Source organism: Rhinolophus sinicus, chromosome 1 (assembly GCF_057876585.1).
Source record: "Rhinolophus sinicus isolate RSI-liver-muscle chromosome 1, RSI-T2T, whole genome shotgun sequence".
In the NCBI taxonomy this organism is placed as follows: Eukaryota; Metazoa; Chordata; class Mammalia; order Chiroptera; family Rhinolophidae; genus Rhinolophus; species Rhinolophus sinicus.
The window spans coordinates 19,874,361-19,890,214 of record NC_142501.1 but is presented as its reverse complement, the minus strand read 5'-3'; the positions used below and the strand labels follow the sequence as shown (position 1 = coordinate 19,890,214).

The window sequence follows — 15,854 nt, the reverse complement described above, 5'->3', positions numbered from 1 at the left end:
ATGCAAAAAAGGAACCTGTACTCATATACAAAAACCAACTCAGATGGATTATAGATCTAAACGTAAAACAGATGATATATTAAAGAAATGTACACTTAAAACCTATATAATTTTATTAACCAGCATCATCCCAATAAATTCAATGAAAATTTTTTGAAATTTAAAAATAAATAAATGTAAAACCTAAAATTATAAAAAAATCTAAGAGAAAATCTTTGTGACCTTGGGTTAGTCAGAGAATTGTTAAATATAATACAAAAAGCACAATTCATAAAGAAAAAATAATGGATAAATTGGACTTCACAAAGTTAGAACATCTCTTTGAAATATATTTTTAAGAGAGTGAAAAAAGGATGTCACATACTAGCGGAAAATTTTTCAAAGCTTATGTCTAATGAAAGACTTACATCTAGAACATATAAAAACACTCATAACTAAGTCATAAAAGAATTCATGGGCATAGATTTGAATAGACATTTCACAAGAGAAGATAGATATACAGATAGCAGATAAGCACATGAGAAGATTTAAATGTCATTATTCATTACAGAAATGAAAAGTAAAACCAGGAGATACCACTACATGCCTATTAGAATGACTGAAGTTAAAGACTGACCCTACCAAGTGTTGGGAAGGATGTGGAGGAACTTGAACTCTCATACACGGCTGGTGAAAGTGTAAAATTGTACAAACACATCAAAAAACAGATTGGCTTGGCAGTTTCTCAAAAAGTTGAACATGCATCTATCATATTCTAGGAGTTCCACTTCTTACTATTTACCCAAAAGAAAGGAAAGCGGATATCCATACAAAGACTAATACACGAATGCTCATAGCAGTATTATTTATAATAGCTCAAAACTGGAAACAAGCTAAATGTCTATCATCAGGGGACTAGATAAACAAATAGTTATTTATCCATATGATGTAATAGTACTCAGCAAAAAGAAGCCCCTCAGCTCTTACCGTGCTGAAAGGAGAACTGACTCTGGGTGGTGAACACATAATGTGATCTATAGATGATGGATTACAGAATTGTACACTCAAGACGTATCTAATTTTACTAACCATTGTCACCCCAATAAATTTTAATTAATTAAAAAAAAGAAGGAGCTACAATATGAATGAATCTCAAAGTAATTGTGCTGAGTGGAAAAGTACTGTATCATGTATCTATAACTAGAAAATGCAAATCAATGGATAGTGACAGAAAGCAGATGAGTGTTTGCCTTGGAGATGGCATAGGGAGGAGTGGGATATTACAAAGTGGGATGATATAATTTTGGGGGTGTTAGACATGTTTGCTATCTTGATTGTGCTGATGGTTTCATGGGTGTATACGGAAGTCAAAACTACTCAAATTGAAGGTCTTAAACCTTTGTTATTTATTAGGTGTCAGTTACCTCAATAAAGCTGGTTTTTTTTAAAAAAAAATCCAGATATCCAACACTGCTCCCCCATTTTATGGATGAGAAAATTGAGGTCTGAGGACAAAAGGACTTTTCAGAAGTCACATAACTAGTCCAGTGCAGAGGAGTTAGATTTGTCCATATTGAAGCTTCCAGATGAAAATAGAAGAACCCCTGGTAGAAAGTCACTTTTTTTTTTTTTTTTTTTTTTTTTTTGACTTTATTGGGGAACAATGGTCAAATTGTTGTCCTTTCAATCTTAGTTGTGGAGGGTTCTGTTCGGCTTCAAGTTGTTGTTCTTTCAGTCTTAGTTGTGGAGGGCGCAGCTCAGCTCCAGGTCCAGTTGCCGTTGCTAGTTGCAGGGGGCACAGCCCACCATCCCTTGCGGGAGTCGAACCGGCAACCTTGTGGTTGAGAGGACGCGCTCCAACCAACTGAGCCATCCGGGAGCTCAGCGGCAGCTCAGCTCAAGGTGCCATGTTCAATTTTAGTTGCAGGGGGCAGAGCCCACCATCCCTTGCGGGACTCGAGGAATTGAACTGGCAACCTTGTGGTTGAGAGCCCCGCACTCCAACCAACAACTGAGCCATCCGGGAGGCAGCTCAGCTCAAGGTGCCGTGTTCAATCTTAGTTGCAGGGGGCAGAGCCCACCATCCCTTGCGGGACTCGAGGAATTGAACCGGCAACCTTGTGGTTGAGAGCCCACTGGCCCATGTGGGAATCGAACCGGCAGCCTTCGGAGTTAGGAGCACGGAGCTCTAACCGCCTGAGCCACCGGGCCGGCCCGAAAGTCACTTTTTTGATGTAATAAATTTGTCCACTTCTCTCAGTACATTCCAGTCTCTGTGCCAAGCACTGTACTAGGTGTGCTTCCTTGTTTTCTGTTTGAAAACCTGATTTCCCAGCCCTCGATCCCAATTTCCTAGCAGATAGCAAAACCTTCTTTCTAAACTCTTGGCATTCTTAAAGCACTTTCTAAAACCTAGATTGTTTTCTCCAAAAAGTACCACACTTATGTTAGTCTTGAACATTGTGAGAGTTGAAACTCTGTATTAATTCAATTTGGACTTTTTTGTTGTTTTAGGTCTGAATCGTTTGCTTACCAATGGCTCCTATGAAGCTGCTTTTCCTCTGCACGAGGTATTGTCCTGTCTTTCTCCTTCTCTGTCAGTTTCTTGTTCTTAAATCAGCATCTGAGGATAGTTATTAATAGGGTTTGTTGATATGACATTTGTTCAGAATGAATTTAGTTTGTTCAGAAGGTAATTAGGGTGAACCTACTTGAATTGTGACGTCTCTCTCCCCAATAGATATATTTCTACATATCTTTATGTAACTGCAAGAATACTTGAACCAGGAGTCACTCGGCATGAATTCAAAGGACTAGCTGAGGGACTCCAAGTCGTAAAATTAAAGAGACATTGAAAAAGTGCATGAGGCACCAGACCCAGGGGGAAAATGTTCCTGAAATATAGAGTCTGTGCAACAAAGAAATTTATAGCTGCTCTTAAGGACTGGGAGGAAGCCATCTTGCAAAGTCTCTGGTAACCAAAGGGTGATAAAGGGAAATTAATAGTATTGTACTTACCATTGCTCACTTAAGGTACTCAAATTCTCATTTTTAAAAACCTATTTATTTTTTTATTTCCTTACTTTTTCATTTTCTTATTTATTACACACTCTGTGTCATATATAAGGACTTTTATAAATGTAACTGTGATTACCCATAACTATTTCCCCATTAGATCTTGGGTTATTTCACCTAGAATTCTCTTTACACGTGGGCTTTTCAGGGACATAATCCTCATTATTAGTCAGAGATTATTGTCTTTTTCATAGTTCTGAGCCCCTACTCCATATGGGTCACTGTATGACAGAGAATAAAAAGATAAAGATCATGGCCCAGGCCCCCTAGGACATCACAAACTAGCCAGGCAATACTACTATTAGAATGATTTTCAGAGCAGTCTTCTATTAGAAACAATGTTTGCAGTTTGCCAATAAACTTTGGAGGATAATTCCAACTGTCCTCAAATGGCAAGTCTTTTCATTGGGCTTACAGTGTTTCTTCCCTTGATTTCAAATACCATGAGGATGTAAAAGATGAAAAAAAAATTTTTAAACCTTATTAAGAAAACTAGGTGCTTTGGTCTGAGACCCTATTTACAGTCTGCGATGAAACATTTTTTAAAAGATCGTTTTAGTGTCACAGAAGCAAACATTTTGACACACGGTTTTCTAGAGCCACACACAGGTGTTTCTGAACTCTAAAGACAGATTTCCCCCCAAAACATTATGTGGCTTCCTCTAGTTGTTTAGTTAGCATTGCCCAAAAAAGGGTTTCAGTGAGTACTGTACCCTCCTCCTGCCCCGCCCTTGCTCATGGTAAGGGCAGTGTCTGAGCAATGGTAGGTGGGCAGCAGGATCTGTGCAGGCGAGTGGATGGCGGGTATGAGCGTGTCTGAGAGGTGCAGCTATGAGACCCCGCACAGTAACTCCAAAGCCTTCCCTGTGGTTTTCATATCTTCATAAAGCCTTGTATTTTACAAGAGAATGTCCAAATTAGTAGTACAGCTGCAATAACATAATTGCTGTTTTGACTTTTTGCTCTCAGCTTAACTGTATTATATTATTTAATCATAACAAAATTCAGAAGCAGGAAGGCAGGAAGGACAGCTATTGTTGCCCTTATTTCATGTAAAATTTAAATATAGGTTTAGAGAAAGGTTAGCCCACCTCTAATCACACAGTGATTTGGTAGTTGAGCTGAGAGTAGAACCGGAGCTTCTTGTCTCTTGGCCCTGTTCACTTTCCACTACCACAGGACTTCTCAGGTTAATATTAACATTTACTTTACCTCCAGAAAGTACCTTTTCTGGGGTGAAACTAGCATTGCCATTAACTGAACTCAGAAAACCCCCCACCTCTCTGGCCCTTGGTCTCCTCATTTGTTCAATAAGGAGGTCAAATTAGTGTTTGAATTTTCTACTTTTGAGGTGACTTCCAGGGTTTTCTTATAGACAAGGCCATGTGACAAGTTTACTGCTGTGACTCTTTACCAACTACCCTGTCTTAACCCAAGTGGGAAAGAGAACTAATAAGTCTTGGGCAAGGCCTGTGGCCAAGACACTGTATTCATTCAAACCACAGAAGAAACCAATGAGGCAGATTACTAGTTCCATTATGAACTAAGAATCCAAGGCTCAGACAGTTTAAGGTTCTTAGCTACAAAGGAGCAGAACTGAATTTGAACTCAGTTCAAACCTGCCACATGCGTTTTACTACATAGCATCACCAACAAGGTATGTCCAGAATAACTAATCAAACTTCTTTCCCTTCAATAGTGTAGATCCATTACCCCCCCCCCCCCCCCCCCCCCCGTATCACCTCTATTGCTACTCCTGCCCTAAGAGACTAGCGTTCACTTTCCTTATGGATTTTGTGAGTATCACCTGACCGGCAGTGGTGTTTTTATCCCAGGGAAGTTACAGAAGTAAGAACTCCATTAGAACCCATGGAGCGGAAAACCACCGACATCTGCTCTATGAGTGCTGGGCCTCCTGGGGCGTGTGGTATAAATACCAGCCTTTGGATCTTGTAAGGTGAGTTTTTTAACCAGCTGCAACTATAAAGCTTGCATGAAATGATTAGGGCAGACTGTCTGCTGGGACGAGAAAAAATGGTCTAAGGTGCACAGCTCTCGCTCGAATTCTTCCTAAGAGAGCAACTCCTCTGCGGACATGGGTCATTCTTGGTAAATCAGACCTCCCCCTGATGAGGATGGTGTTTCCTCCAAAAAAGCCTTAGACACAGGCCTGTGAGATGAGCCAGGTTTTCCACAGGACTCCATAAGGAGCAGGTCACCCATGCGACTGTTATTAACAAATTATCAGTAACAATTGTAGAGAAGTGACACTGCGTACATTTATTAGTGACAAATCGAATATTAGTTACTTTTATGTAAGTAAGAAATATGAAGTGCTGTCATTCTAATAAATTTCAGGCTTATTTTAATTTTAATTTTAAACTAATAAACTTTAAAAGATTGTTTTAATTCTTCAGGTCAAAAAAAAATCAGCTTTTAACCTATGATAATTGTGCAGTGAAAATGTATACTTTTGTAAACTATAAATGCCCAGCTTTCTTCCATGGCAGCATTATACTCTGACATCTCATTATTTATTTAGAAACTGGTTATTAAGACTGGGTAGGAACAATCCACACTTCATGGATTTCTTGTTAAAGAGAAAGGCATGTCTCATTTCCTAGACTAGCTGGGTTTGTTTCACTTTTACGGGAGCCCTCCAAACATGAGCCCAGAGGAAAATGAAATATTAGGACAACTAATTTCATGTTTCGTCTGCCTGGGGAGTCATTCTTTCTGTCAGAGTCCTTGTTGCCAAGTGGTGACTCCTGTTGACTCAAGGATATTGATGAATTGTGTACCATTCTTTGTGTTGGTAGCCGATAATCCAGGTGATCTGGGTGAGTGAAAAATATTTTCTGAGATGAGACCATTTTCCTTTGATCGGTCTCAATACTGGATAAAACAGTGGAGGAAAAAGAAATAAAAGCAAATTGTTTTCCCAGCCTCAGTCCCGTATTAAAGGATGACATTGATTAAAAATTACAGAAAATAGCTGTAGGCAAAACATCTCCGTCCGTGACAGTATTTTGATTAAGACTTTGCAGTTTGTCAATGAGTATTAATTAACTGCCCATTATGTTTCTGGTACCATGCTACGTAAGTACTATTGGCAGGGATATGCAGAAGCCATCATCTCTGGCTTTGAGAAACTCAATTTCCCTCAGGAAAACAGTCCGTGCAATACTTGAAACAACTATAAAATAATACAAGACTGTGCACAATTAGGTAAAATGTCTGATGGAGGCGATAAGTTTTAACCACAATTCGGAAAAATAGAAAGGATGGGTGTGTGTCTCTGTGGGAAGCTCTGTAGAGCTGAACCCTGGAAGAGAAGTGGGATTGACTGGTTTTGGCCAAAGGGAAGGAAGATGAAAAGCGAAAGCAAGATTTGAGTAAAATGAATTTGTGGAGCATCTAGGGAATCTCATCTCTGGAATAGTTTCTGCCCTATAGATTTTGCTTCCTCCACGTCTCTCAAATCTGGCCACACCCAGCATCTCCTCCGTCACACTGCTTCTGTCCCCTGTAACCTAGACCCTGTCCCCTACGGGTCTCCCTTTTCCTACTCTGACCCCTTCCAATCCATTCTCCTCCCTGCACACAGAGTGATCTTTTCAGAATATGAATCTGATCATGTCCCTTGATTATTAGAACTGTCTCATGATTATCCATTTCTCTCAGGACAAAGACTAATGTGTTTAACGTAGTCTACAAGACACATTGAGGTCCAGCCCCCACCTACCTCACCAGCCCAACCTCTTGTTCTTGGTATTGCAGTCACACTGCGCGTAGTTCATCTTGTCCTTCCTACCACAGGACCTTTGTATGTACTGTTTCCTCTGCTGGAAATGCTCTATGCTGGCCCTAACCCCACCTAGCTAACTTTCACTCATCAGCACAATAGTCACCTTCTCAGAGGAGTCTTCCCTGAGTAGAATGGTCAAATGGCCTTGTTATATGTACATATAGAATTGTGTTCCTCTCCTTTGTAGCTCTTTTCCCAGTTTTGTAATTATAAACTTATTTCTTTAACTGATCTATGTGAGTCTCCTCTATCACCCTGTAAGCTCCATAAGAGCAGGGCCCAAGCTTATTTTGCTCACCATTTTATTCTCAGCACCTAGCACAGTATGTGTTATGTGAATATACTCATATGCATATATGAGTGTATATTGGAAAAAGTCTTCTGGGAATGGAAAGTTTCTGTTGGGACACCATGGAAGATGGGATAAAATAATCCCATTCTTTTAGGAACTGTTGGGCATTCTAATAGGAAAGTAGCAACCAGTATTTGGAAACAGATGGTTAACAACAGCTCTTTAGAATGAACATAAAAAAGAATTAGAATATTATATTGGGCTAAGAAGTAATTAACTTCTGTGTAATTAAATGTAGCAGTTGACAGGCGCAGAAAGCACAATTGGTTGGGCTTGTAGTCTAACACAACTCAATCACATTATTAATGATTTTTAATAAATAAAAGAAAAACTGAGGAATTTCCTGGACACTTCCGAACTTCACAAACCACAGGATCCTAGGCAGGCTGGTTACCCTCAGAAAAATATTTATAGAGGTAAATATTTATAGAAAATATTTATAGAACCCTGTGAAAAGTCATCACTTAAAAGGGACAGTTGCTCTCAGCATCGATTCATGTTGAATCTCACTAGAGATTTTTTCTTTCCAATATCTTGTGATTCTAGCATTGTAAACATCTTGTAAAGTTACAAAATACTGAAATGGATAGTTTTTCACAATACCTTGGTTTCCTATTTAAAAAATATATATATATATATATATAGTGATATATATGACAAACTAACACACACTTAAATATTAAAAATGAGATCATGTGTTGGCACCAACTCTTCAAATTCCCTTGGTTCTGTATTAATAATGGTGTCACATCTTCCAGATGGGCTTGGATTTATTCTGTGTTCTCAGAAAAAGCTTGTGTACAATCACGCTGTTTTATAAAAGGAGTCACCCTATTTCTGCAATAGAGAGGTAGGAGAAGCAATGTAACCCCAGAGCCTAGATTAGGTCAAATGTTCTATTCTCTCGGCTTCCTTGTCTGCATGTTTACCAGCAAGGCCACTAAAGTAGAAGACTGAGCAAAGTGTTACAATGCCTAACTAAACATTTCGCTATAATTTGCAAGGCTGTTGTGTCTTCAACAGGCGGTACTTTGGAGAGAAGATTGGGTTGTATTTTGCCTGGTTGGGCTGGTACACCGGCATGCTCTTCCCAGCAGCCTTCATTGGATTGTTCGTCTTTTTGTACGGAATCATTACTCTGGATCACTGCCAAGTCAGGTATGGGGAGCCCTGGGTGAGAAGGCCTCTGCTTGTATTTAAAGATGGCTGTTTGTGCTTTGGGGGTGTTCACAGATCGTGGGCCCACCTAGCTTTTCCTTCCAACTTCCTTCCCAGTCTCTTCTGGAAAAATTCAAAAGGCTCAGTTCACTGGGTCTCTTCATCCATTGCCCCTGCTACTATGGTCTTCAGCTACCGAGGAAGCAGAGTTTACATTTGTGGACATGTAGGCCTCCATATGTCCACAGAACAAATCACTTTCATTCACTGGCTAAAAGTTGCTCTTTCTGACTTTGTCCACCTTCTTTCCTGTATGCTAATCCTGCAAACTAGTGAGTTAACAATCATTTTGTATGACGTCTGTGTTCTTACAAGGACCCTTTAAACCTAAACCAGAGAGACATCTCTCCAACTTGCTAGGTTCTTGAGAATGAGTCAGTGTTAATGATTGTTATCTTGTCCCTCTCACCAGAACAGAGTTTTAGGTATTCATAGAGATCTTATTACAGGACTGGACAATGCTCTTAAATAATAAATGTGCCTTTTAGAAGTGATTACAAAAAAAAAAGTGATTGATTGATCCTCTCACCTACCAAAATATTTTACTTTCCGGTGGAATTGTTAATGACATATAGTTCTCTCCCAGAACTAATCCCTAGTATTTTTATTTATTCCTCCATTATTAATGTTAACTTATCATGCATATAGAAATTAAGGCAGGCACTTTTAGGTATCTCATTGTTCCCATAATTCAGTATGAAATTGCTTCAAACTTATGCAGTGTTGTGAATAATTTTTGTATAATTTGGGGTAAAACAACCAATGTTTGCTTGACACATTTTTCTGAGTTTAACTTATTAATATGTAATCCAAGAAACAGCCCCATAAATAAGTAAGTTTATCAAATTACTAAATTGTGCAGGAACTTGTTCATATTAATAACAAATAAGGCTAAGAAGCTTTGGAGGACAAAAATGCAGTTTACTAGACCTTATTTACTGCTTGAATATTCTGGTGAAATTGGAGGAGAAGAAATGCTCTTATGTCATCAAAAAGCAGTCCTTTTCGGTTCTCTTTTCCAGTAAAGAAGTCTGCCAAGCTACAGATATCATCATGTGTCCTGTGTGTGATAAATACTGTCCATTTATGAGGCTGTCAGACAGCTGCATTTATGCCAAGGTAATTTCAACTGTGCAGCATTTCATTTATTTTTAAATTTTATTTTATTATGAGTTTCAGGTATACAAAACAACATAATGATTAGAAATTTACACCCCTCACAAAGTGGTAGCCCACCCAGTCTACTACCCCTCTGACACTGTACATAGCTATTACAGTACCATTGACTATATTCCCTATGCTGTGCTTTACATCCTGTGAATACACACACACACACACAGACACACACATGTGTGTGTGTGTGTGGTTGTGTGTGTGTGATAGTTGACATTCAAAATTATTTTGTTAGTTTCAGATATACAGATCAGTAGTAGGCATTTATATAATTTATGAAATGATCCCCCCGATAAGTACAGTACCCATCTGACACCTACATAGTCTTTACAACATTATTGATTATATTCCCCATACTGTATTTCACATCCTTGTGTCTGTTTTGTGACTATCAATTTGTACTTTCTAATCCCTTCACCTTCTCACCCATCACCCGACCCCCCTCCCATCTAGCAACCATCAGTGTTTTCTCTGTATCTGAGTCTATTTCTGTTTTGTTTGCTCGTTTATTCTGTTCTTTAGATTCCACATATAAGTGAGATCATATGGTATTTGTCTTTCTCAGTCTAACTTATTTCACTTAGCATAATATCCTCTAGGTCCATCCATGTTGTTGCAAATGGTAAGATTTCATTTTTTGTGGCAGAGTAATACTCCATTGTATAAGTGTACCACAACTTCTTTATTCAATCATCTAGTGATGGGCATTGTGGTTGTTTCCATATGTTGGCTATTGTGAATAGCACCGCAATAACCATAGGGATGCATATATTTTTTCAAATTAGTGTTTTGGATTTCTTTGGGCAAATGCCCAGGAGTGGAATTGCTGGATCATAAGACAGTTCTATGTTTAATTTTTTAAGGAACCTCCATACTGTTTTCTATAGTGGCTGCACCAATTTGCTACTACACCAACAGAAATATGCAGCATTTTAGGTGGGTTGACTTTTACATACCCTTTCCTGAGGAATAGAGGCTAGCTATATTCTCTTGGTGGTATCTGATCTTTGATTCTCAAGTTTATGTTGTAGGAGAGACTTACCTCAGTCATTCAGTTTCCTAATTCAAATATCTTTTGGTACCATATATGTATTTTAAATGTATTGGATCTAATTATCACAAGAAGCTGCAGCACACACAGTGCAAAACGAGCAGTTGTTCAAGTCAGAGAGAGGTTCAAATCTTGACAGTGCTCTTTACCACTTGTCAGCCCTGGAGCAAATTACTTAACCTTACTGAGCCTCAGTTTTCTCATTTGGAAAATGAACGTGATGCTTGTTTCACATGATTGTTATAAGAAGTGAGATAAGACGTGTACGGAGCAAAGTGCTTGGTAAATGATACGGTCTCAGACAATGCGAGCCGCCATCCTTTTCCTCCTCTTCATCATCGTTCTTGTCAAAATAAGACTTAGATTCAAGACTAGTTCAGCTACTTACCTCCTAGACCCTGCACAGGTACCGCCTCCTTGAGGCTGAACTTCCTCCTCTCTAAAATGTAGCCTGTGACATCTGCCCTCTCAGCCTCCTGGCCTGTCATGAGGAACAAAGAAGAGCGTGCTTTGAAAAAAACAAGTACATAGGACCATTATGTCTATGATATGTTAGTTACTGCATGTCCCTTTCTCATGTTATGCCTTACGTTATTAAAATTTTCGACGTGTTCATCAAATGCCTATGGTTTTTCACTCTGGGGCAGTGTCACTAATGCAAAGCTGGAATATGGGCCGATAAAGACTTATCCAAGACTCACTGCCTATCAACTTGCCCAGATTCCAGATATAAAAGGGGTTGGCAGAGTTTCCTGAACCTCTGCAATCACTGCAGCTTGGATCTATCTAATTATGCTGCTGGCATTGCAGTTTTGTTCATTTTAAATGAGAGAACACTGGATAGGCAGCCCAGAAGCCTGCCCATCGCTGATGTCTATAGCAGTGCAGGTGGCTGGGCTGTGTGGGTGGAGCCTAAACCACAGCAAGCTCGCTGTAATTACGAGAAGATTGGGGCCCTTAGTATGTGCCGCAAAGAACCAAAAAAGCACAACACACTCTTCCTGCCTTTGGAGAACATATAAATAGGCCTTTTTGGATGAGGGCAAATTTAACAGAGTGAGCTAGGGAAATAGAGATTTGGTAAGGATCAAGAGAATTTTGTCAGTAATATCATTTTTGTTTAAAGATCATGAGTTAAGGCTGAGTGATTCGGGTACAAAAATCCTGCATTGGGGGAATCTCAGAAGCCCAGTTTGTTGTTGTTGTTTTGGGGTATTTACGTGTATTTATTTGTGTTTTTTTTTTTTTTTTTTTTTAACATGCAAAGACATGCTTTTAGTGAAGTGCTCTCTTTAGAAGATCCAAGATAATTCCTTTAAAGGGTCATCTTGAAATAGTTTCGATTACTCAGATTTTATAGGGGCTTCTTTGGGCAGTTATCCTACTGAATATAAGATCTAGAACAAAAGTAATAATAGCTAGGTTATAGCTATCAAAAATAGCTAGACAACCCACCTTTATTATTTCTAATTCTCACAGCAACTTCAAGCTAGATGTTATTATTCCCATCTTACTCGAGATTCAGAAGTAAAAATTACTCATCCATGGTCATGTAGCAGTAAGTAGCTGAACTTCGGTTTATCTGACTGAAGGCCGTAATTTTCCCAACTACATCATAAGATGTTTAGATTCTGGATTTTAGGCTTGATCGTACCTGGAAACTTAGTAAAATGAAGGCTAAAAAGCCATAGAGTGACAGAACTGAAGTTCTACAGAGTTTCACCTAGAAAAATGTATTTAGAAATGTGAGATTGATTTCATGGGGCTGAGGGTACCCAGGAATCAAATCGGAGCCCGGATACAATATAATCAATGGTTGTTTTGCTGATCAGGAATGGTTTTTCCCTGACCCTCAAACACCAACTCTAACTGACTTAAGCAAAAAGGGACTTATTGGCTCATTTTGCTGGAAAAGACACTGCAGTAGCTTGCAGTATCTGAGCACAAAGGCTTCATGGCCTGGGACTCGTCCTCCAGGCCCCCAGGTCACTCTCTGGCCACCTCTCTACATGATCATTCTGCCGAAAAGGTTTTCTCCCATGATGGGGAAGGTGGCTGCCAACCGCCATAGCTTCAGTCTTGCATCTTCCTTCCTTTTTCTCCTGAAGCATATTTTTATGCTTATTTTAAATCGTAGTCTGCTGTAACAGAATGTCTGAAGGTATATGTTACCTAGTTTGGATTTGGGGTGAGGTGCTCTCTTCCCCAAATATACCATTATTTTGGCCTGTGGGTGCTTGTCCTCTGGAGGTACCAAGCACTTTGGGTCAGGGTCACAGGCCAGGTTCTAGGCTGTGAGCCCTGGTGAGTTTACAGGGAGGAGAGGACAGTGTGTCCCAGGCCTCACTGTGTGCTGCACCTCTTCCAGAGGACTTTTGTGCTGGGAGTAGCATTTTTAAGCCAGCTTAGAACAAAGGAGAATTGGGAGGAGGCACTCTCCCTTGATTATAAGCTGCCAGCCCTGGGGCTTACGGGGAAATGCACCGAGAAGTGAACACCCAAGGGCCGCTGGCTAGGCAGCACCCACTTCCATCATCTCCTCAACCAAGCAAGACTCTGAGCCTCCCTGATACTACCCCAAGAACGCCAGCACATGTGGTTTGGCCTGTTGCAGCTGATTTCTAAGGGACGCTTGAGGACAAGGCTGGAGTAGAACTTATGTAATATCTCTAACCACCTATGCTCTCACTCTTCTTGGGAACTGCCACCTAATTCTCCCGTATACCACCATCCACCATTTTCATTCTCTCTCTCTCTCTCTCTCTCTCTCTCTCTCTCTCTCTCTCTCTCTCTCTCTCTCTCTCTCTCTCTCGCTACACACACACACACACACACACACACACACACCAGTTCAAGGCAACCTTCCCTCTCCCCTGGAGTTCTCAGGGTCTTTGTTTGTTTTTGTGTTTTGTGAGTTCCTGGGTTGGTTTTGGCAGAAGTCGCTATTAACTCACCCCTCCTGATTCATATATTCCCAAATTGGTAACTGCTGCAGAAAAATGTCTTTCTCCAAATGTTTGCATACCAGTCCCAGAAAAGGACTCTGGTTCTATTTGAGCCACGTGCCCCTTGGTGACCTACATGAGAGCGATCTGTTACCTGGAGAAGGGAGAAGGAAGGAAAGATGATCTGATCAGCCCAAAATAATGACAACCACAATCCATTGCAGACTCTACACACTGGTTCAGGCAATAACTTCTACCCACTCCCAGTAAATACCCTAATAGAGAGCACATACCAACCACATACCTCTGGAACTCTCAGGCTTGGTTTGATGCTGAGTGCCCAATATACAACATAACACTCCCTCTGGCATATGAAATAAATCAGCTTTAGACTTTTGTCTCACATTAGATGTTTGAGTGTTGCCCATCTCTCCTATGTTCCAAAAGAGAGAGAGAAAGAAGGTATAAACTTTTGAAAAATTTTGAAATACTTCATACTCTGCTATAACAGGAAAAGACCTGTTTACACTTGGCACATTCTCCAAGGGACAGTAAAGTATATTTTATAGAGAGCTCTAAAGCACCAAAAAAAGTTATGCTTTATGAACATATCAGTCATCATTTCAATTTGGCATGATACTGGTGTGATGTATCCTGGTTGGAAAAATGAGCTTGGCAGTTTTGCAGCAAGAATATTTTTTGCTTTCTGCTGTGGTGTTTGTGATAGAATATATTATTCTAACAATAAAGTATTTGCTAGCTATCCTTACGTTATGTGTCATAGGTAAATATAGTGATTACCCGAGGCTTTAACATAGGTGGAAGTGGACTTTCTTCATGGTCTGCTCTCTCCTCTTTATAATGCTGAAACCCAGAGGACAGCCCAGAAAATGTGTGCTCAAAACTACACAAACAAAATAGCCATGTTTTCAAAGTGAACAAATGAGGCATTAAATAGAGTGCTTAGGGGCCAGCTCAGTGGCTCAGGTGGTTGGAGCCCTGTGCTCCTAATACCGAGCTTGCTGGTTCGATTCCCACATGGGCCAGTGAGCTGTGCCTTCTACAGCTAAGATTGTGAACAACAACAGCTCTCCCTGGTCCTGGGCTGCCGTGAGCAGCTGGAGGTCAGCATGAGCTGCCGTGGGCTGCTGTGTGCTGCCGCGGTCTACTGTGGCTTGAATTGGAGTGGGGGTGGAGGGCAGGCGGAAGAAGAGGGGATAAAAAGAGTGCTTGGGAAATCAGAGACCTTTAAAGTAGCAACAATAATACCTTCCTGGTCTTTATTATCTATCTATGTAGATATAATATGTAATATATAATTAATATATGATATACATATATTCACGTATAATAGTGTTTATAATGCATGAAAGGAAATTCTTAGCAGCACTATTGGGGCTGTTGGTAAATGTTCAACTAGATGCCCAAATAAAGGGAACAGATTCTCTCTTCCATATATAAACTACTTCACAGTTAGAGGATATCCCTTCTTGATTATTATCTAAAAGGAATATCTTACAAAGAAACCCTGCAAAATTTATTATATCCTTATAGCTAGTTTTACAGAACCTGAAAAAAAATATGAATTGAAATATAGTACATAAGAAGTTAGTTTAACTATGACTCAATGTTCCCAGGTCACCCACCTTTTTGACAATGGAGCCACTGTCTTCTTTGCTGTTTTCATGGCAGTCTGGGGTAAGTGTTCTACATCTGTCTAACTTGAGTTCCCCTCCTATGTTCTGTGATCTGTTCCTTTGGAAATCTGACTTTGGATTTGAAAGGAAGAAGCCTGAGTAAATTCAGTTGCTTGTTCTGATAGGCACAAGCTGATAAGTGATTCATTTGGTTTATTTAAAAAATGATATTGTGGAGGAGAGGCATGTCTGATTTCTCTTAACCTCCAACAATTTTGTCAGTATTCCATTATTAAAGTAAAATTCACCATCCGCTGGAGATAAAAATAAAGCTTATATTATAGTATAGCAAAAGGTCTGGCAAGACCTGAATACCCGTCTCAGTATATATCAGACTTTCTGTTGTGAGTGGGATCTTTTCAGTAGGCTAATGTATGAGTACCCACCTCTGGATTTCTTCCAGTTCTGGTCAAAATGACCTCCTCTAAACAAGAGCTATGTATAAGGCTGAACTGAGTTCTATATAAGTTCAAGCCAATGGCACCATAATAACAAGGTGTGATGAGACATTCACTTAAAGAATTACTTAACCCAAAGAAGTTCCTTAATCCACTTC

The 15,854-nt window shown here is 39.8% G+C and overlaps 1 protein-coding gene across 4 annotated transcripts in view; it reads left to right on the top strand.

The window, feature by feature from the left end:
* ANO4 (anoctamin 4) overlaps positions 1–15,854 on the top strand; it is a 359,351-nt gene that overhangs the window by 279,093 nt on the left and 64,404 nt on the right. For all 4 annotated transcript variants that reach the window (XM_019732194.3, XM_019732195.3, XM_074326212.2 and 1 more), the window contains 5 exons: positions 2,494–2,549; positions 4,890–5,011; positions 8,238–8,372; positions 9,455–9,551; positions 15,239–15,299. In XM_019732194.3, coding sequence (XP_019587753.2) covers positions 2,494–2,549; positions 4,890–5,011; positions 8,238–8,372; positions 9,455–9,551; positions 15,239–15,299 — 471 coding nt within the window. The remainder of the gene's footprint in view (positions 1–2,493; positions 2,550–4,889; positions 5,012–8,237; positions 8,373–9,454; positions 9,552–15,238; positions 15,300–15,854) is intronic.